The 20,738-nt window shown below is 48.1% G+C and overlaps 1 protein-coding gene across 3 annotated transcripts in view; it reads left to right on the top strand.

Annotated features, from left to right (window-relative positions):
* The window catches only part of CYTH1 (cytohesin 1), a 79,963-nt gene that overhangs the window by 39,845 nt on the left and 19,380 nt on the right, over positions 1-20,738 (top strand). For 2 of the 3 annotated variants that reach the window (XM_082372779.1, XM_082372777.1), the window contains exons 2-3: positions 18,135-18,217; positions 19,387-19,451. In XM_082372779.1, coding sequence (XP_082228905.1) covers positions 18,135-18,217; positions 19,387-19,451 — 148 coding nt within the window. Of the gene's footprint in view, positions 1-6,457; positions 6,600-18,134; positions 18,218-19,386; positions 19,452-20,738 lie in introns of those variants that run through there. The other variant, XM_082372778.1, reaches the window with a different exon arrangement.

The raw sequence follows: 20,738 nt of genomic DNA, 5'->3' as shown, positions 1-20,738 counted from the left end.
GCAGGTGCGGTAGATCTGGACAGGAGGCGTCAGGACCTTGTGGTGCAGCCCTTCCTGTGGCTCTGGAAGATTCGCTGAATATGTTGGGGGGGGGCGGTGCTGGCAGCACAGGACCCACATAGAGTTTGCTGCTGGTGATGTTAAATGTGGAGGGGTAGACGTCCTGGAAGTTTTTTATAATATCCATTTCTCACTTTTCCCTTGCATTTTGACAGCCTTCCAAAGGCACCTTTACTGAATTTACATTGTTCTTGTCTCTGCTCCTCTTTCTGTTTGTTGCAGCCCAGCTGAGATTTCCTTTTTAGAAAAAGACTCTTGTAACTGCTGCTGTCTTCTCCTGTTACCTTGTGAAGAGCTTCCGCTCATGGGGATTCAGATGGGTTCATTTTGCAGCTGGGACAGTCACTAGATGCAGAGGGGCCACAGGCTTGTGGGTCCGCGGCTCCTGGGGGGGGACATGGAACTCCGCCGGGGCTGGCGTTGGGCAGCACTGCTGAGATGCGCTGCTCTTGGGACCCACGTCTCCTCCTCCTGAGCCCGTGCTGGGTGTGACACACCAGTGAAAACGGGGACAGAAGTCAGTCCTGCTGCCCTCAGTTCTGCTCATGGTCAGGACTTGCCCAGCCACTCCTTCCCTTCTTATGAAGATAATTTCTTGACTTTTGTATGTTCTTCCTTCCTTACCCTATGGAGAAATCATGAAAGCTTAACTTCTGACCTAGAAAAATGCAATGCATTTCTTTTCTAAGTCAGTGGCTATTTCTGCCTCTCCTCTCTTTCTGGCACCTTAAGTCTCTTCTGTTAAGCGTTCAGGATTCTGATTCATAGAAATACGTTGGAATCCCACGTAGACAGCGTGGCATGATGGTATAGTTGCCTCAGGGGTTTCACACGCATTATAACAGGACTCAAGTATGTTCCTTCCACTAAAGGAATAATTAGTCATTAATCTGAGCAAATGTTTTGGGGTAAGTGGCTGGTGACATTTCCATATTTTCTCTGAATAGAAATTTCAACATACAATTTTGCCTCATTTGTGGATCCAGATACACAGAAAGGTATAAAATGTGGCGTTGCCGCCTCTGCTTGCTCCCTCTCCACACTCCTCATCTCTGAACAGGGTCCCTGTTGACAGTTTCAAGTGCGTCCTTCTCAGATCTTGCATTTACCAGCATCGGTGCCACGCGCATGGTGTCCTGTTCCTTCCCGTGGCACAGTGTCTGGGAGATCTTTCTGTGCTGGCATCTACCGATCAGCTCGTTCTTTTTCATGACCAAATCGTGTGTAAGTAGTTTTCATTTTTGCACTTTTGGGAGTATGTCCATTGGATAAATTCTTAAACGGAATTACTGAATTGAAAAGTACTGCAGAAAGGTTGCGCCGTTTACACTCCCCCAGCAGAGCCTGGGCCGCCTGTGTACTCCCGCGCCCTTGGCCGACGCTCTCATTTCTGCCAGACTCACTGGGAGCGGTGTGGTGTTCGTGCTTTAACTTGAGAGTTTAAGCGTCCTTCATGTCTGGCCACTGTGTTTCTCTTTCTGGGTCTGCTTTTTATGTCTTTCGCTGGTTGTGTCCACCTTTGTCTTACTGCTCTATATGCTGCTCTCCTTGTGAAAAGAAGTTAATCCTCTGTCATATATTTTGCACATTTGTTGTCCTGGTTGTTTACCTTTTAGCTCATAGAACTTTATTTTCCATTCTGAAGCTTTACATTTCATTGTAGCAAACTGAACAGACTCTCTGAGATTATGACCATATTAATCCATGCTTTATTCTAGAATTTTTGTGGTTTCTTTTTTTACATTAAAATCTTTGATTCAGCTAGAATTTATTCCGATATAAATGAGGTAGACATTCAGCTTAGTTTTCCCTCAAATGGGTAGCTGGCTAATTGCCCCCCCACCATTGACTGAATAATCCTATTTTTCTTTATATTTTTGTATCTTTTAAAAATATTTTCTTTATGAGATTTTATGACTTGAAGTGCCACCTGTGTGTTTCAGTATTTCTTGAGTTTCTTTTCTGCTGTTTTCCTTCTGTAGTGCTGAAATTTCAAATTATTGATGTCTCAACACTTTACTCTCTGGCAGAGGCTCGCCTCACATTACCCTTCTTCCTCTTCATAGTTTTCTAGGCTATTCATACATACATTTTCCATATGAACTTTAATATCGTTTTATCTGTTGCGCTCCTGTGAAACTCTTGTTGGTAAGGTAAATAGTTTTAGAAACTGAGGCACATACTGAGGACAGCTTTTCCCGCAGGGCTCTCTCTGCCTGTGCTCAGATCTTCCTTGTTTTCTTGGTGGCTTGCTCCTGGCACAGTAAGCGCGCTGGCTTGTGGGGAATTTGCTGGTGCTTGGGGGTAGAAGAGAGGAGAATCTGCTTGTACTGGAGGGAGGAGGCCCCCGCCCTCTCACGGGTCAGCTCGCCTCCTTGAGCTGGCGGCTCTGAGGCACCGTGCCGCCCTGGGTCTCTGCGGACAGAGCGTTGCCCACCGCCTGCCTCAGCCTCCTCGTGGCCCCGCAGTTCTCCCCTCCTTCCTCCCTGCAGTCTCCTCCTGTCTCTGCTGCGCCCTCTGCAAAGGCCAGGAGGGAGAGGATGGCCGAGGGCAGCCCCGGCAGGGATGAGATCCCTGCGCTGGTGCCGGGAGCAGGCCCCATCAGGGAGGCTGGCCCTTGCCTGCCCCGGCTCTGCTGCCTGTGAGCGGACCCAGGACCACTGGGACCCGGAGCCCAGTCGGTGCCTCCAGCTCCTCTCGGGCTTCTCTCAGACCTCAGGGTCACTTCTCTGGACTTCGGGCAGCTCTGAGAAGGGTTGATGTCTGGCACCGGGAGCTGGCTTTTTCTACTATGAGGTTAGAGTTAGGAACTGCTACCCTCTCGGTTGCTTCAGGTGTTTCTCAGAGAGGGGACAGAAGCCAGTCTCGGCTTCTTTGAAGAAGCATTTATGCTCCTAGCTTTTACTAAAGAGCAATTCAGCATTTTAAAGCATAAGGAATAGGGTAGAATGGTTGAAACTCCATGCCTGAGTTTTGTGTGACACAGAAGCAGGGGAGGCGGGGATGCTGAGTGTGGAGGGCTCCACGCCTGGTATGGGCTGGTGCAGGGCCTTTGCCCAGGTGACGCGGGGCTCGGGGAGGCCGAGTGCGTAGGGTTAGCAAGTCTGTGATGTTGGTGAATTGAAAGACACTGATTTACTGCCTCTCAGGAGCTGTCTGTGGAATAAGCGAGTGCTGCAGACCACCCTGCGCGCGTGGCGGAGGGCCCGGTTCAAGGCAGCCCTGGGGAGACGGCGCGTGGTGTGGGGAGCGGTGTCGCACAGGGTGGCCGTGGAAGCTCTGAGCTACCAGGGGGGCAGAAGACACTTAGTCCTCTGTTCCCACTTCTGAGCCCAAGTTTCGCTGCCTTGGACAAACGCCCTGTGTTCCTGTCACTTCTCCCTGGCCACCGCGGAAAAGCTCCCCGTCCGTCTCTCCGGGTGCCCCCATGCCCCTTCCCACTCTGTCTCTACCTTGCCTCCCGCCTGACAACAGGACAGTCAGATGTCCTCATGCCAGACTCAAAGGGCATGGTCTGACTTGTGCAGCTTTTCCAGGCATTTCCAGCTTGTTCTCCCCTGTCCCCGTTTGTCCTCTGTCCCCAGCCTCGAGGGCCCTCTCACCGATGGCCCAGCCTCAGCTCTCGTGGGGTCTCCTGGGACAACCTGGCCGCGGGCTTGGCTGTCTCTGACCCCGTGACGCCTGTCGCCAGCATTCATTGGGCGCTTACTTGCTGCTTGATTCTTTTTTCTTTAAAAGGACCAGTAACATGTAAGCTCTTTGGGGGCCCGAACCATGTCTTACCATCTTTGTATCTTCTACGGTAACTAATAGGGTAGTTACTAATAGGGTACCTGGTTTATGGGTGGTAACCATTTTTTCCCCAAAGATTGTTTGTTAGATTACAAGTCTGAGAAAGTAATTTTTTAAAGCTTTTATTTTCTCCGTTGGTAGATTTCCTGAGATTACTAGCCAGTGAACAGTCTTTTTCTCTGATCATCGCTGTGATTTCATAAACTTGATTGTGGGGCCGTTTATTGAGATCTGTCTTTAGAGAAGAGGCGGGCCACACTGCAGACTTCCTGTCGGTAGCTTTTCACTCTCACTTCTTGTCTCCTTGCTTCCTTGGATCATACTGTTTGTGCCAAGAATTGACCGTGGTGCAGCCTTTGCTGCCAGCCTGTCTGGCCTGGCTTCACGCTGAGGCCTTTGCTGGTTTACACGCTACAAGTCAAGCCCAGTGGTGGATCCTCTGTTGCTGAATTGTAGCTGGTGAGTTAAGGGTGAGCCACAGTGAGCCTGTGCCTTATGACCGAGTCATGCACAGAAAGTGATAGGTCAGGATCTGCCTGCTGGGACCTTTAAATCCCTGGAGTGTGTCTGTGTGTATTTTGATGTTAGCTCAGAAAGGGGGACATAGCCCTTAGGACTGTGCAGAGTGCTGTGAGAATATTTATGGTATTTTACTGGAAGGCAAGAGCTTAATTTCATGGGCAGATAACCCCCTGGGAACAGGACAGTGTCCAACCAGGTGGTAAACTGCATGATACAAACATTGTTCCAAGGAAACGGTGTGAAGAAGGCCTTTAAGTGAGGGTTCATTTGTGTGAACTGAGGGAGTTCTCCCCGTAAGAGGTGGCTCTTCATGGCTGGCCAGGATGAGCCTCTAAACAATGACAAGGAAACGGAAACAGGCTGGGGACGAGGTGCTCTGGTGGACCAGGGAGGATGGGCTCTCCCTGGGGCCGGGTGAGGGATGGGCAGCTCACCAGACTGAGTGTCAGTTGGGGACTCTCAGTCCATGTGTTTGTTGAAAACTTGTCTCCCTTTTGCAGCTTAAAGCAAAGATCTCATAAATAATTTTAGGGTTTATTTCTCATAGATTTGGTATGATTCTTTTAGATGAGAACTGCCATTTCGACACAAAAATAAAATTGTTCATATTGTGGCTGTTTCTTTAAAGACAGGCTAGGCTGCAAAGCCCAAGTGTTTGGTTAGGTCTGGTGACCCTCCTGGTGATGAGGAGACCTCAGAGTATGGATCGCACGTTAGTGTGGTGGGGGAGGATGCCTCCTGTCAGCAGTTTCCTAAGGGCAGAGGACTGGAAGGCAGGGGAGGGTGTGGGATTTTTAAGTGTTTTTCCTCCTGTTGTTGTCGTGTGCCTGGACCAGTGCTTCTTAAGCAGGACACTTTTGCCCTTCAGGGGATTTGGCAACGTCTGGAGACGTTTGGGGTTGTCCTATCTGGGGGATAGGGTGGGGTGTTACTGGCATCCAGTGGGTGGAGGCCAGGGTGCAGTTAAATGTGCTCTAAGGCACCAGGATGCCCTCGACACAGAATGATCCCCGAAATGTCAATAGTGCCGAGATCGGAGAACCTCATCTAGTGTAGTGGTTTATTTTCTCTTTTTTCTCCTTGCTTATTTGGCACTTGTTTTAAAATCCTTATGTCTCCTCCCTTATTAGTCAAAGGCAGTGCTTCCCAGAGGGGTCTGCAGACAGGGCTTCCAGTCACCCTGTGTTCTGGCTTAACACGGGGCCCTGAGCCTCTGGAACCCGAGTCTCAGCCTGGGGTCCCAGATCTGTGTGTCTGATGGTGCCCTTGGTGATCCTCGTGCCCTGGAGTTTGAGAGCCACTCCTCTCAGGCTGTAGCGACGTTTCTTGTCACCAGCCATCTTACAGTATCGTCCCTGGACCCACCTGCCTCACTCAGCCTAGCCAGAATATACTGGAACGCTCTGTTGCAGCCTCTGGTGCGGAAACACCTATGGCCCGTGTGTGGAGAGAGCGGCTAGCACATGGCCTGAGTGGGAGGCAGGTCCTTTTTAGTAAAAAGGCTGGAGCGTGCCACGTGGGGACAAGGGGCCTAAGGCCTCCGAGGACGGGAAGCCGGGGGGGGGGGGGATGGTGTTGGAGCGGCGTGGTCAGCGTCCCTGCCTGCTGACACGGGGCTGGGCAAAGGAGGTGGCCTTGCGCTGAGGGTGACAGGACAGCCTGCCCTCTGGATCCTGCCCGCTTGTTTATCCACTCAGGAAGGGAGAGGGTCCCTTAAGTAAGGGTTAACATCCTCCCTGGGAAGCCACCATCAGCTTTTTGCTTCCAAGGGGGAGAAAAAAGCCGCTGCAGCCTGTGAGTAAAGGCTCTTGGCGCGTCCCACCTCCGAGGCCGCGAGTGGGGGCGTGGTGGGCGGGGCACTGTCATCGCATTCATGGAAATAAGCCTGGAGGACGGAGCACACGCTCCAAGTGTCAGCCCGGCGACATCTCCGTCCACGCCTGCCTTCCCCACCAGCATCGGTTCCCTCTCCACCCGGGTTTCCGCTCAGCTTTTGTGTCCGCGGCCGCCGCCTCTGCCCTGGCTGTGCGGACGCACGTTCTTTGCGGGCTCCATCGCTGCCTCCGCCCGGCGCTGTGGGGGCAGCCGGGGGCCTGGGACTGGGGGGTCGCGGTGCCGGGCCACCATGGCCTCTGAAGCTGAGAGCTGCCGGCTGCCTGGGCTTTGACGTTGCCGCCCTGGGGCTGCCGGGATCCTGGGGCTGCCGGAGAGGGGACTCGCCCTGGGTAAGAGGCTGAGTGGGTGGCGCGTGTGAGCCCATCGTGTGCAGCTTCCTGTAGAGCGCGGATCCCTCTGTTGTTGTTATTATGCGCCGCCGCCGCCGCTGCCGGCCTCTCCCACCCAGGAGCAGGCAGCAGCGTGATGTGTGCAGCGGCTGCTTCTCTGCATGTCTGTCTTGTGGTTTCGCATTCTGCTCTCTCCTCCTAGGGTTTTTCCAGTAGCTTCTTCAAATAGAGGTTTAAGCCTTCAGTGTGGTTTCTTCTAGGCCTGAGATTGAGGAACAAGCTAATAACCGATTTCTGTGGTCCTGCTCTGGTGAGGTTAGAAATAGGCTGGCAGAAAGCAGAGGGGCAAATCCGGCAAGATCCCCCTCTCAGCCCACCCTAGGAGTTTTTATTTTACTCATTAAGAACTTTGGAACCTTCCCCCGGTATGGTAGCCCTCTTTCCAAAAATGCACACAGAAGAGGAGCTGGAGACCCACGTTTATTTTGGTGCCAGGGGTCTGTTCCAGCTGTCAGCCAAGGTGGGGGGGGGGCAATGTTTCAGTCTGCAGAAGTATTCAGGGTTTTACAAAGGGCCAGCGTACACATAGGCTTTAGGAAGGCGGGTAAAGTGAGAGCGAAGTGACTTCTTCAGTTCTTCACGCCCTCACCGAGCCTCTCTTTTGGAGGGAAGGGGTGTGGTGGCACAGCTGTGCAGTGCCAGAGATGGCAGCTGGTGTGGGGAGGGAGGAGAGGGGCGCTGATGCTCGGTTCTGCTGCTGGGATGGGAGCTCCCAGACTCGCCCTGAGAGCACGAGGGCTGCGCGATGTCTCAAGGAGCCAGAGGTAGAACATGGCTCTCCTTGCCGAGCTGGCTCCGGCGCTGCTTGCAGTCTCTGTGACCCTTTCCAAAACAGCCTTGGAGACAGAGATCGCAAGTATGAGTGCTGGAGAGAAACTGCTGCAGAAGTCCAGCTGGATCACATAGTACCACTGCTAGGTTTTAGAAAAGCTTGAGGTTCTTAAAATGATTATTTTCTAGTGTTCAGCTTTTCTTGAAAGCAGATGTTAACTTTATTTTTCTAAACCAAACTTTTAGGATGAAATTTTATGACTTTGTTTCTTTTACTACCTTGAGATTTGACTTCATTTTCCCTTTGGTTAGCTGGTTGAATCATAAGGTTATACAGACTGGTCTTTGAGTTCTAGGATTTCTTAGATAAAATGTGTTGATTCCCTCCTCTATGTAAGGTAAGATGATAAAATACCCTGCTTTCATGAGACAGTTTATGGAGCTGTTTATTATACACCCTCTCATTGGGAAGGACAAGGATTCTGACATGCCCATTCCTGCTTAGGGAAACCAGGGCAGGGAGAGGTGGTGGTTTCTCCAGGTCACAGAGCAACTAGGCAGTGAAGCCCCACACAGGTGTCCCTCCCCCCGCTCCCCAATCCCTGGGCAGTGTCTCATCTCAGTTAAGGGGGCCTGAGTTGTTAGGTTAGTGGTTAGATGAGATGTCTCAAAGACTGAGATAGGAACAAAGTTTTCCTTAAAGATGCAGACTATGGTAATAAAATCTTTAGTATACTTACTTCTAGGTGGGAGACTGGGTGGTCTTTGTGTGGAAGAAATTTAAGCTAGAAGAGTAAATATTCACCGGGGCAATTTGCTAGAAGGCACCTCTCACCTCCTGTGTTGAATGTCAGTTATGCTAGCCACGGGCCAATTTAATTCTTTCTTTTAGAATCACTTAGGCTGTAAATTGGTGGTGAGACACTTCTCTTCCAGTGCTTTACACAAAAGTCAAATCGTAGCTTCTTGGGAAAGGGACTAAGGTAAGCAGAAATCGGCAAGTCAGGATATTGCTATTAAAATTTTGTTTCATTTGTTTTTAATTATGGTAAAATATATGTAATATAAACTTTACCCTTTTAAGTGAACGGTTCAGTAGCCTTAAGTTCATTTACCTTGTTGACAACCATCACCGCTATCCCTCTCCAGAAGTTTTGCAAAACTGAAACTCTGTCCCCGTTAAACACTGGCTCCCCATTCTCCCCTCCCCCAGCCCCAGACACCCACCATTCCCCTTTCTGTTCCTGTAAATTTGGCTTCTCTAGGGACCTCATGTAAGTGGAATCGTACAGTATTGGTCCTTTTGTGGCTGGCTTATTTCACTTAGCATAATGTCTTCCGGGTTCCTTCATGCTCTAGCACGTGTCAGAATTTCCTTCCTTTTCGAGGCAGAATAATATGGTATTAAATTATACAGAGGGTTGGTGTAGTTTTGACTTAGTTGGAGGGGAAAGGAATTGTTTCCCAAAGTCGGGAGACTTTCTGTAAAGGTGTGAGGTGGTCAAGTCAGCAGACTGTTGGCCGTATGTGTGTCCACAAGTTTCAGATTTCGGTCACATCCCTTTGCTACGTCCTCCTGTGCCCTCTGGTCTTGACAACTACCCTGACGTCTGTCTCTAAGTGTGAGGCTGTCAGCGAAGCCCCTTAGTCATTGTAGCTTTCTGTTTCACTCATCTCTATGTTGCCTTTACTTAAGGACCCTGTGAATTTTGGTTGTTTTCTTATCCCCATCATGAAGATCTGACCTCATGTATTTCTAACGTCAGCATAGAATTGAGAGTTTTGTGAAAGTCTGCTGACTGTATGTCACCAAAGCCTGAGTTGTTTCTAGTCTTTTGGGTTTTTTCACATTGGAAGGCACTGGGATCTCTTGGGAGACCAAGGTGACTTACCCCAGGGTGGGGCAGAGTGAGTGATCTGACCGGAGGATCTGCACAGGCTGATTCAGAAAGTGCCTGGTGGTATGAGCAGCACCCACCACACCGTGAGTTCTGTACGCAGGCCCTTTGATCTTTGTCTTTGGAGGCACACCGCCTTCACTCCGTGGGCAGCTTCCCAGATTTGCGCTCTTGAACCCAAGAGCTGTTTGTAAATAGCTCATGTTCCCTCTGGAGCTGGTAACAGTTTCTGGAGAGGGTACAGGAAGGCCCAGTGCTTTACTTTACCTTTCTTTCTTTTTTAAGAACATTTATTTTACTGAAATATAGTTGATTTACAATGTTGTGTTAATTTCTGCTGTACAGCAAAGTGATTCAGTTATATATATACGTGTGTGTGTGTGTGTATTCTTTTTCATATTCTTTTCCATTGTGGTTTATCATAGGATATTGAATATGGTTCCCTGTGCTATACAGTAGGACCTTGTTGTTTCTCCATTCTGTGTATAATAGTTTGCGTCTGCTAATCCTCATGCTTTACTTTACCAGGCTGCTGTGGCTCCAGGTGGGCAGGTGGTTTCTGAGGCTGTGTGTGTTTTCAGTTTCATGAAACTCCAGCCTGGAAAGGGTCTGGCCTTGCTTAGCAGGGCACCCTGGCCGGCGCAGGCTCCGGAGGCCTGGAAGCGCTTCTTCTGTACACCGACCTGGGCTGCGTGGAGACCAGACCTGTCTGTCTACTTTCTCCACACGTGGGGAAAAGGGAGGGCCTTATGGACTCTTGGCCTCACCTTTTTAAATGTTTCCCTGCTGTGGTAGTTTAAATTTAGACCCTTCTTATCCACCGAAAGGCAAGGGCTATATATAAGAAGGATGATGGTTGATGATTATGGTGGAAAAAATAAGGCAAATGATGTATTTTAAAGCTAGGCAGAGGGACCTGGTATAGCTGGAGGACCTCAGGGAGCTGTGTCTGGGCCCTGAAGTGCACCTCCAACACTTTGATATTTGTCACCCCTGGGGACGAAGGGCAGACAACGTGGTCCCTTCTGGCTGGCAGCCGCCTGTATTCCTGTTGAGCAGAAACTGCTGTCAGAAGATCTGCCTTTTCAGTTGGACTTCATGGCAGGTCTCTGGGCACCTGCCCATGATTGTGACCGCTGGAGAGGGAGAAGCTGCACCTAGCGATGCCGCATGTGCATATCTACCCGCCCCCAGCCCGGAAGGAGGGCGCTGTCCCTTTAAGAGAGCCTCCTTTGTATGCGCTGGATGGAGCACATTGCTGCTCTGGGTTTCTGCCGGTTAAATCCGCAGAGCAACATTTAAATAAAGAAATAAATAGAAGGTCCCCTTGTGTGGCTTTTCTATTCACAGCCGAGCACAATGGTCTCTTGTTGTTGTAGGCTCTTTAATCCCCTTCATTAAATTGGAGCTCTGCAAGGGAATGGTGAGGGGCTGCTGCTGGACTGGTCCCCGTGCTGGAAGCAGGACACCTTGTATTGAAATTAACCTTTGCAGGCACGAAATCCCAAGGCCTCCAGGCCCTCTGCCCCGTGTCCTTTATGCGCAGGCCGCTGCCTCCCTAGTTGCCATTCTTTTCAGGAGAAGAGGGTTTAGCTGCCTTCCTGGCACAGAAGCGTGGCTGCAGCACGTGGCAGTCGGGGGGTGGGGGTGCGGGGGGAGGAGTTGTTTGTTGATCTGCCATCTGGCCCATCAGATCTTTTACAGTTTAACCCTAATGGCTACGCCAGGGCTTGGGTAGATAGATGCCTTTCCCAGGGGCCCACGCTGCTTTCTCAGAAACTCGGGGTGCCGAGTGGATGTGGTGGTTTCTGAGTACCAGCTGTTCCTGTCGTGTCCTGGTGGCAGCCTTCCAGGGTCCTTGAGACGCCAGCTAGGATCCTAGGGATCACTTACTCCTCTGGCTCTCCAGCCGTGGTTTTGATTCTTCATGTTGTTAAATGAAATTAAGCATTTTGTCTGTGGAATTTTTCTTTTCCTCATGGGCAACATGAGAATGAGGGCTTGAGTTGAAAATTTGGTGTTGCATTGATAAGTTTAAGCAGAGGAAAATACATTTGTTAAAATGCTGGATTTTTTTTTCTCACCTCAGAGCAAAATTCCACTAGAAAAATGAGATCTAAATCTGCTTCTTTTTTTTTTTTTTTGTGGTAAGTTCTTAGGTGATTTGTTGAACCAAAAGGGAAGCAGTGCTGTGATTTAAGGGTACTAAGTGTGGAATGGAGAAGCGATTTAGAAATCGCGTGGTTAATGTCAGGAGACAGCTTCAAAGTAAATGTGGATAAATGCCTTGCTGGTTCTAACTGCACATTGGCTAGAAGTATCTTCCATCTGACCACCAGGACGTATTGATGTTCCATAAGATGTTATGGAAAATCCCGAACGAACTTTTTGGCCAGCCCAATAGAAGGCCTGTCTTTTTCTAGTGACCATAGACTAACATTTTTATTTTTCATTTAAAAAATGCAGTAGTACTTAACTGTATTTTTTTAAGCAAGTATTCAGGAGCTCATGTGCCCCATCTCTCTCCATTCCCAGACCCCCCTACCCAGAAGCAACCACTCATAATGAACTTTTTCTGGTTTTTGATCTTCTGGTAGATGCTGCCAGGTTTGTATTGATATTCTCTTCCTGCTGATTATTTTATCAAAGTCAAAGATTATCTCCTGATTTCCTTCACTTGCAGCATTCTTTCCTTCACTCTCTCCCTGTCCATTTTTGATAGTTTTTCACAAATGTCTGGTCGCTTAATTTTCATCTTTGAGACTCTCATACACGCATTCACAACCTTGATTTCTGTCTGTGATCTTTCACGCGTGCCTCCTGCTCCTTTGTAAGAGGAGGTGCGGGGACCCCGCTTGCCCTTCGTGTGCTCCTTGCCTCTCTCGGGCCCTCACACCTCTGTCAGCTCTTTCCCCATTTCAGCATGCTCACAGCTGACTACATACAGCTTTTGTCCTGGAACCTGAAGTGGCCTCTGTGCCACGTGCTCCCCACTGGTACCCTCCCCGCGACAGGAGTGTGCGCCCTCCTGGGAGCTCTTCCCAGCACCAAGGTCGATGCCTCCTTTCTTGCCTCCCGTTGGCATGTGGCTTGAACCCTGATTCCCTCTAGCCTTTGTTTTTCCTGTTTCTAGCTACCTTGTTCTTCTGTTGAGAGGAGACCCAAGTGATGCCTTCTCCCATCGTAAACACTCCAGCTCTTTCCCATTCATTCTCTCGTCCACTCTTCCTGAGGATGGTCTTCTTGCAGCCCATTGGCCTCTTGTTCTAATCGGATCCTCTCCACACTGTGAGCGTGCGTGCGTGTCGGGTCAGAATCGTTTTTGTTTAGAACTTTGAAAGCCCCTTCCACTGTCTTGCGGGATCTCTGTTGCTCCAGCCCGATTCTTGTTTTGTGGGTGGTCTGGTTCCCCTCTTTACTCCTCATCGAGGTTTTAGGATCGTCTTTAATCCTTCAACTTCTGAACTTTACTCTGAGGACTTCTCTGAGATTAAAAAAAACTTTATTATACTGAATGGACTGACTTCTTGCTTATATTTTGTTTTGCTTCTTTTTTCAAGTCTTTTTTTTTGCACTTTGTTCTGTAGGAGTGCCTCAGCTTCATCTTTTATCCTTTTATTGACTTTTTTTATTTTGGGAGAGGCTAGAGGGGCAAAATATGTTTAATTTCCAAGAGCTTATTCTTTTTCTGTAATTGTCTCCTTTTCATAGTTTCCTGTTCTTTCAAAGTTTCCTTCTGTTCCCTTAATTATCTCTGTCTGCTCCAGGGTAGATTATCTGCTCCCTGCCCTGCTGGTTGCCATTCGGGCCGGAGGTTCAGCCATCTCTGTGAGCGGAAGAATGATACGGTGGATGGGCTGAGTGGGAGCTCCAAGTGTGGGGACGGGCCTGGGGCATAAGTCTGCTCTCCACAGGGCAGTACCAGGCCTCCCAAATACAGGAATCGAGGCTCCGCCCTGGGCACCCTCTCCCATGCTTGCTCTCCGCGTGCCGGTCCAGCTCCTTTGTTTTTGCCTGGGGACAAATATATATTCAGAACCTCTGGGTGCCAGACACTGTGCTGGGTGCTGCGAACACGGCAGTGTCAGGCATGCAAGGTCCCTGCCCTCGTGGAGTCTGCTTTCAGAGGGAGGTGTTGGCGCTCTGCCCTGGAAATTCGTGGAGGCCTCTTTTGCCGATGGCCCCTCTCCCCGTACTCTGTGGTATTGCAGGATTGTACCTTTTTTAATTCCTTTACTCTCTCTAAAGCAGCATCTCAGAAGGTGGAGGACCGCAGGCACATTTTGAACTTCTGCTGCAGAAACTAGATTGTGACCTTCCAGAAAAACTGTCTTGTGCGAAGGCTAACCCAGAATGGCTGGGTGCTTAGATTCTGAAAAGGAAGCCACCACTGAGAGTTTCCAGTTTGGAACAATAGAAATTGGCTTCTCAGGGTATCCAGCAGTCTTGAGATACAAATTTTTCACATCATGGTTCTGTTTTTCATCAGCCTTGTTATGAGGACCGTAGTCTTGCCTCTGATTGGGGCGAGACTCCTTAGTGATCTGATCAAGCCTTCTCTGTGGTTCAGAGTCAAAGCCTGGTTATTCATTCCCCCATGGAATAGCTATTAAAGAAATGAACTATTGCCTCAAATTTGCAAAACCATGTTATGTTAGAAGCTCAGGAAATTAGTTTCTTAAAGGGAACTTCTCATCTTCATGGACTAGAAATTTTTCTGGTTTGTGAAGTCCAGAAGAAGCAGAGTGAACTCCTTTAGGCGTGCTTTTCTCTAGAATGGGGTATGAGTCAGTAGAGTTTGTGTTGTTTCTTAGAGTGGTTTTCGCTCTAACTAGAACTGATCTGTTGTTAGTTAACTTTCTCCTCAAGTAGCTGTTGGAATGCTCACCCCTGAGTTCACAGAGACACAGTTGAGGCCGCACTTGGAAGGCCTGGGCTGGGTGTAGGTGGTCTGTTGGAATCTCTGGATGGCTCTGTCTTCCAGCCTCTAGTGAATTAGGAGTGTATTTCAAACTACAGGACTCAGTGCGTTCATTAGGCTACGAAATCAGTTTCGTGGGCCACAGCCGCTGTTAGGAAAACTAAGAGTAAAACAGTAGAAAATGTCAATGGATTTCACGTGGTGAGGGGTTTGTTTTTGTTTTTGTTTTCTTTTTTTGGCTGCACTGTGCGGCATGTGGGATCTTAGTTTCCCAATCAGGGATCAAACACATGCCCCCTGCAGTGGAAGCATGGAGTCTTAACCATTGGACCACCGGGGAAGTCCCAAGGGTATTATTTTTGATACTGTTGTGTATGGGGGAGATTGGGTCGTGAAATCAAATACATTTCTTAACTGTGGGTCTTGGAGAAGTTTAAAAGACACTTTTCTAGGGACTTTCCTGGTGGCGCAGTGGTTGGGAATCCGCCTGCCAATGCAGGGGACACGGGTTTGAGCCCTGGTCCGGGAAGATCCCACATGCTGCAGAGCAGCTAAGCCCGTGAGCCACAACTACTGAGCCTGCGTGCCACAACTACTGAAGCCTGCATACCTAGAGCCCGTGCTCTGCAATGAGAGAAGCCACCGCAATGAGAAGCCTGCACACCGCAACCAAGAGTAGCCCCCGCTCGCCGCAACTAGAGAGCCTGTGTGCAGCAACGAAGACCCAATGCAGCCAAAAATAAATATACAGTGGAGAAAAGACAGCCTCTTCAATAAGTGGTACTGGGAAAACTGGACAGCTACATGTAAAAGAATGAAATTAGAACACTCCTTAACACCGTACACAAAAATAAACTCAAAATGGATTAAAGACCTAAATGTAAGGCCAGACATCATCAAACTCTTAGAAGAAAACATAGGCAGAACACTCTATGACATAAATCACAGCAAGATCCTTTTTGATCCACCTCCTAGAGAAATGGAAATAAAAACAAAACTAAACAAGTGGGACCTAATGAAACTTAAAAGCTTTTGCACAGCAAAGGAAACCATAAACAAGACGAAAAGACAACCCTCAGAATGGGAGAAAATATTTGCAAATGAAGCAACTGACAAAGGATTAATCTCCAAAACATACAAGCAACTCATGCAGCTCAATATCAAAAAAACAAACAACCCAATCCAAAAATGGGCAGAAGACCTAAATAGACATTTGTCCAAAGAAGATATACAGATTGCCAACAAACACATGAAAGAATGCTCAACATCATTAATCATTAGAGAAATGCAAATCAAAACTACAATGAGATATCATCTCACACCGGTCAGAATGGCCATCATCAAAAAATCTACAAACAATAAATGCTGGAGAGGGTGTGGAGAAAAGGGAACCCTCTTGCACTGTTGGTGGGAATGTAAATTGATACAGCCACTATGGAGAACAGTATGGAGGTTCCTTAAAAAACTAAAAATAGAACTACCATACAACCCAGCAATCCCACTACTGGGCATATACCCTGAGAAAACCATAATTCAAAAAGAGTCATGTACCAAAATGTTCATTGCAACTCTATTTACAATAGCCAGGACATGGAAGCAACCTAAGTGTCCATCGACAGATGAATGGATAAAGAAGATGTGGCACATATATACAATGGAATATTACTCAGCCATAAAAAGGAACGAAACTGAGTTATTTGTAGTGAGGTGGATGGACCTAGAGACTGTCATACAGCGTGAAGTAAGTCAGAAAGAGAAAAACAAATACCATATGCTAACACATATATATATGGAATCTAAAAAAAAAAAAAGAAAAAAAAATGGTCAGAAGAACCTAGGGGCAAGACGGGAATAAAGATGCAGACCTACTAGAGAATGGACTTGAGGATACGGGGAGGGGGAAGTGTAAGCTGGGACAAAGAGAGAGAGTGGCATGGACATATATACACTACGAAACGTAAAATAGATAGCTAGTGGGAAGCAGCCGCATAGCAGCAGGAGATCAGCTCTGTGCTTTGTGACCACCTAGAGGGGTGGGATAGGGAGGATGGAAGGGAGAGAGATGCAAGAGGGAAGAGATATGGGGACATATGTATACGTATAACTGATTCACTTTGTTATAAAGCAGAAACTAACACACCATTGTAAAGCAATTATACTCTAATAAAGATGTTAAAAAAAAAAGAAAAATAAATAAAAATGAATAAATTTATTTTTTTAAAAAAGACACTTTTCTAGACAAGGGTGGGGAAAAGCTGGATAAAAAAGGAAGAATCAGCGTAGAACCTAATGTAACTAACTAACCTGTGCTGAGACTTAATCGTGGTCTGTTGTTTCTACCCTCTTCTATTGTCTTACATGATTTTTATGATATATTTGGGGAGAGTAGATTCAGTACTACAGAGAGTAGATCGCAGTAGATTCAGTTTCAGTGCCATGCTTGGCAAGTCGTGCACCCTGCTATGCCTTCAAGCAGAACTGTTCCACTGTGCTGCCCAGTAGAAACGTAATATGAGCCACAAATGCAGTGTTACTCTCCAGCAGCCCCTGTGAGCACAATTAAAATAATATATTTTATTTACCAACTTATCATTTCAATGTGTAATCAATACAAAAAAGTATTAAAGAGATATGTTACTCTTTTGGTACAAAATCTGGTGTGTATTTTACACACACAGCCCATCTCAAACTGGGCTTAATCACATTTCAAGTGCTTCCTACCCACACTCGGCTTGTGACCACCACATCATACGGAGCCGTTCTCACTTACTGAGGCGCCTGCGCGAAGGATAGAAGCATCCAGGTACTGCCCCTCCCGTCTGGCAACATGGGGCCCTTTGCTGTGGCCCCCAAGGGAATGGGACCAACACTTGTGAGCCCCTCCTAAGCCCCAGGCGGGATGGGGTGCGCTTCAGTGACTATGGGACTTCACCCTCACAGCAGCCAGTGCATGGGCGAGGGTGTCCCCATTTTATTGGTGCTGAACGTGGCCTGAATAGGTTCAGTAACTGTGCAAAGTGGCCTGAGTGCTGTGTGGTGGGTTGGATCTGGGATTGGAGCCGGGCATGCCTGATGCCAACGCCTGTTCTTCCATCGACCACTGGCTGCCCGCGCGCTCAGAAGGACCGTTGTAGGGCCTTCCTACCCCGAGCCCCTGCTTTTAGAGGAGATGGAGTCTTGAGGAATGTGGAAGCGTTTTGTGGTGAGAACTGTGATGGGGAATTAAGTAACTTTGTTCTGATGAAAAGAGCTCATTTAAAAATATGATTCAAAAAATGTTAAAGGGTATAAAGCAGAGAGAAAAGTCCCCATAACCCCATCCTCAGAGTTAAACATTGTTTCAGTTTGGGGGTGTGTCCTTCTAGATTTTTTTTCTCTGTACATACTAGTCTCTCCCCTTCCCACTCCAGAATGTCACAGAACTGTCATTCACATTGCTTCTCTGTTGCCTCCCCCTCCCCTCTAGGGTCATGGACATCGCCCTGTGTCGGGGCTGGACCCAGTGAGGGAGCCGAGGCCTAGAGAGATGGATTAACCCAGGGGCCTGAGCCCCCCACCCCTCAGGATGGAAATGGCCAGGGCCTGGCCAACAGTCCTCCCCTTTCATTCCTAGCCAACCTCATCTCATCTCAGGCAGCCTTTTCTCCCTTGTTTTTTTGTGACAGCTGTTCCTTTATCAGAGCTCTTCTCTGTGATCCACTATCCTTTCTAACCTTGGTCATCCTGACGGAGAATGGGAGCCAGATCCGTCCCCAGCAGTCGTTCATTTCCGACACTGGCTTCTCACCTCTTCCGTGGTACCTTTGTCCTTTTGCGGTCTCTGGATTGTATTTATTTTTGGCGCGGTGAAAGCTTTCTGAGTAATCCTCCCCTCCTTTTCTGTAGTTCCCAGTGACCTGACTGCAGACGAGCGCCAGGAGCTGGAGAACATTCGGCGGAGGAAGCAGGAGCTGCTGGCCGACATCCAGGTAGGAGCCGGGCCGCCACCTCGACCAGGTGTCTTCTCTTGACACCTTCTGACTTGGTCTCACCACGGTTCTGATAAAGTGCAGGTATTGATAACCAGCCTTGCTTAACAAGTGAGAGTGGAATCTCGGAGAGGAGGAGTGCTCTGTAAGCTGCACCCAGCTGGCCGGCTGTCAGGCTAGAGTGACAGGTCTCCTGACTGCGACTAGAACCCAGGCTTCAGGTTAAGTAGACCCATGTCCACATCCTGGCGGCCACTTTCTGGCAGGGCGATTCTAGATAGAGAATTTTGCCTCTTTGGTCTTCAGTTTCTTTATCTGTAAAATAGGAATGAAAACACCTGTTGATAGGTTGCCCTTAGTTGGATGATTTTAGCCCCTGGGGAAGCCAATTCTTTTAGAATTCTCTGCTCTGTAAAACATTTGAGAGCTCAGGGACGGGGCTGGGGGGTGGGGTGGGCGGGGCACACCCTGTAACCCCAAGCTGCAAAGTGTATCGTCGGAAAGACAGGGTGTGCTCTAGTGTTGGTGTGAGTATACTTTGCTGTGGCCCTAGTTCTTTGATTCCTCCTTCACTGGTAAGTGCTGGGAAAGCTTAGCGGTTCTTCACTCAAAGCCCCCTCCAGCGTGACAGTCGTCCACTCTGAGGGCCTGCTTAGATGGGGGAGGGGTGGAAGGCAGAGCTGGGATCAGCGTTCCCTTTGCCAGCCACTTGGCGGCACTGTTGGCCCAGCACCAGCACTGCTGGCGGGGCAGCCTGGGCGCTGGGGGGAGTGGTTTATCCTGGGAATCTTCTGTCACCCGCTGTTCAGTGAGCTGCAGATGTGCTCCAGCAGACTGTGTTAAGGCCGCCGTTTTCAGTGGAAAAATACATACTGTACATAGTGTGTATGATTATAAATTTCTGTCCTAGACTGTAAACTCCTTGAGGTCAGGAGGTATCTTTTTCACCTTTGTATTCCCTAGAATGTTTACTATCTGGTAGGAACCCAAGAAATATTTGTTGAATAGATGAATTTTCCAAAAATTTTTAGATTTTGGGGGGGCGTCATCTTATTTAATTTCATTTTGCTTTATTTTAGTTTTTGGTTGGAGGGAGTTGTGTGAGATTTTAGAGATTTTAATTTGATCTGTATCTTCCTCCTGGTAATTCTGGGCTGTGTGTTTTGCAGAGGCTGAAGGATGAGATAGCAGAAGTAGCTAATGAAATTGAAAACCTGGGGTCCACAGAAGAGAGGTGAGTCTGTCCTCTTCCAAGTGGTTTTGTGGTTGTAGCATCGCCAAGTGCCAGCCTGCAATTGTACACACGTGGTGTATTTAAGAAGAAAGCGTGTTTTCTGCCCTCTTTGCCTAGCAAGCACGTACGTAACCATACTTTTTGCCTTCAGTGCAGGGACTTCTAAATGTGAGGGCTTTTGACATTGTTGGAAAGGCTGAACTGGAGAACTTGGCAGGTCCCCCAAAGCCTTAAACTGCCCTTAAATGGTCGTGTGAACTATTTCTTCCCTTCTCTTGTCCACTGTGTACCTATTCTCGAGTTTCTGTTTTTCCTTTTCGGTAAAGGAAAAGCTTAATGGATGCTGCCAATGCAGTTCCAGAAGGCTGGAGGCCCAGTTGTGTCTGGGTGTCATCACAAGCTTGCTGGTGCCTCCCTAAGACTTAAGAGAAGAGAACGTAGAAATGAGATTATAGCACAAAGTGACAAGGGGTGTCTACAGGTTGTTTTCTTCTTTTAACTACGTGAAATCTTAGTTGCTTTGAGAGTTTAATTTTGAATGGGGTTCCCAGACCATTTTCTAACTGCTTAATGTCGTAAATGGGCTATTTCTAATTCACTACATGTCTGTATTTTTCTAAGCCTGAGTCTCCCTGTCTGGCTTCATGAGACTGTTTGATTTGGTTATTTTAAACTTGTGTGGGCAGGGCCATCAGGGATTAGTGAAGCTGCATGTCCTGCAGAAATCGGCCAGCTCATCACATCCAGTCACTGCATTGTCAGTTCTGAATTATAGCTTTCTTACTTGCCATTAAAAAAAAACTGTAGCTTAAAAGAAATGGACAAATAGGAGTTCATCAGAATTTACAATTTCTGCTCTTATAAAATATACTCTTAAAAGAAATGAATAGGCAAACCACAGATGAGGAGAAAATGCTTGCAATACCCGAGTTTGAAAAAGGACCTGTATCCAGAATATCTATAGAAAGAACACATAAAACTTACTAATAAAAAAACAGCTTAGGGACTTCCCTCGTGGTCCAGTGGTTAAGACTCCACGCTCCCAATGCAGGGAGCCCCGGTTCGATCCCTGGTCAGGGAACTAGATCCCGCATGCTGCAACTAAAAATCCCGCATGCCGCAACTAAAAAAGATCCCGCACGCTGCAACAAGGACCCCGCACGCGGCAACGAAGATCCTGCGTGCCGCAACTAAGACCCGGCGCAGCCAGACAAACAAACAAATAAATAAATAAATCAGCTTAACTAAAAAATGGGCAAAAAACTTGAACACTTTTATATGTATATA

The sequence above is a fragment of the Balaenoptera borealis genome (genome assembly GCF_965194805.1).
Source record: "Balaenoptera borealis genome assembly, chromosome: 20".
Lineage (NCBI taxonomy): Eukaryota > Metazoa > Chordata > Mammalia > Artiodactyla > Balaenopteridae > Balaenoptera > Balaenoptera borealis.
This window is presented reverse-complemented; position numbering and strand designations above follow the sequence as displayed.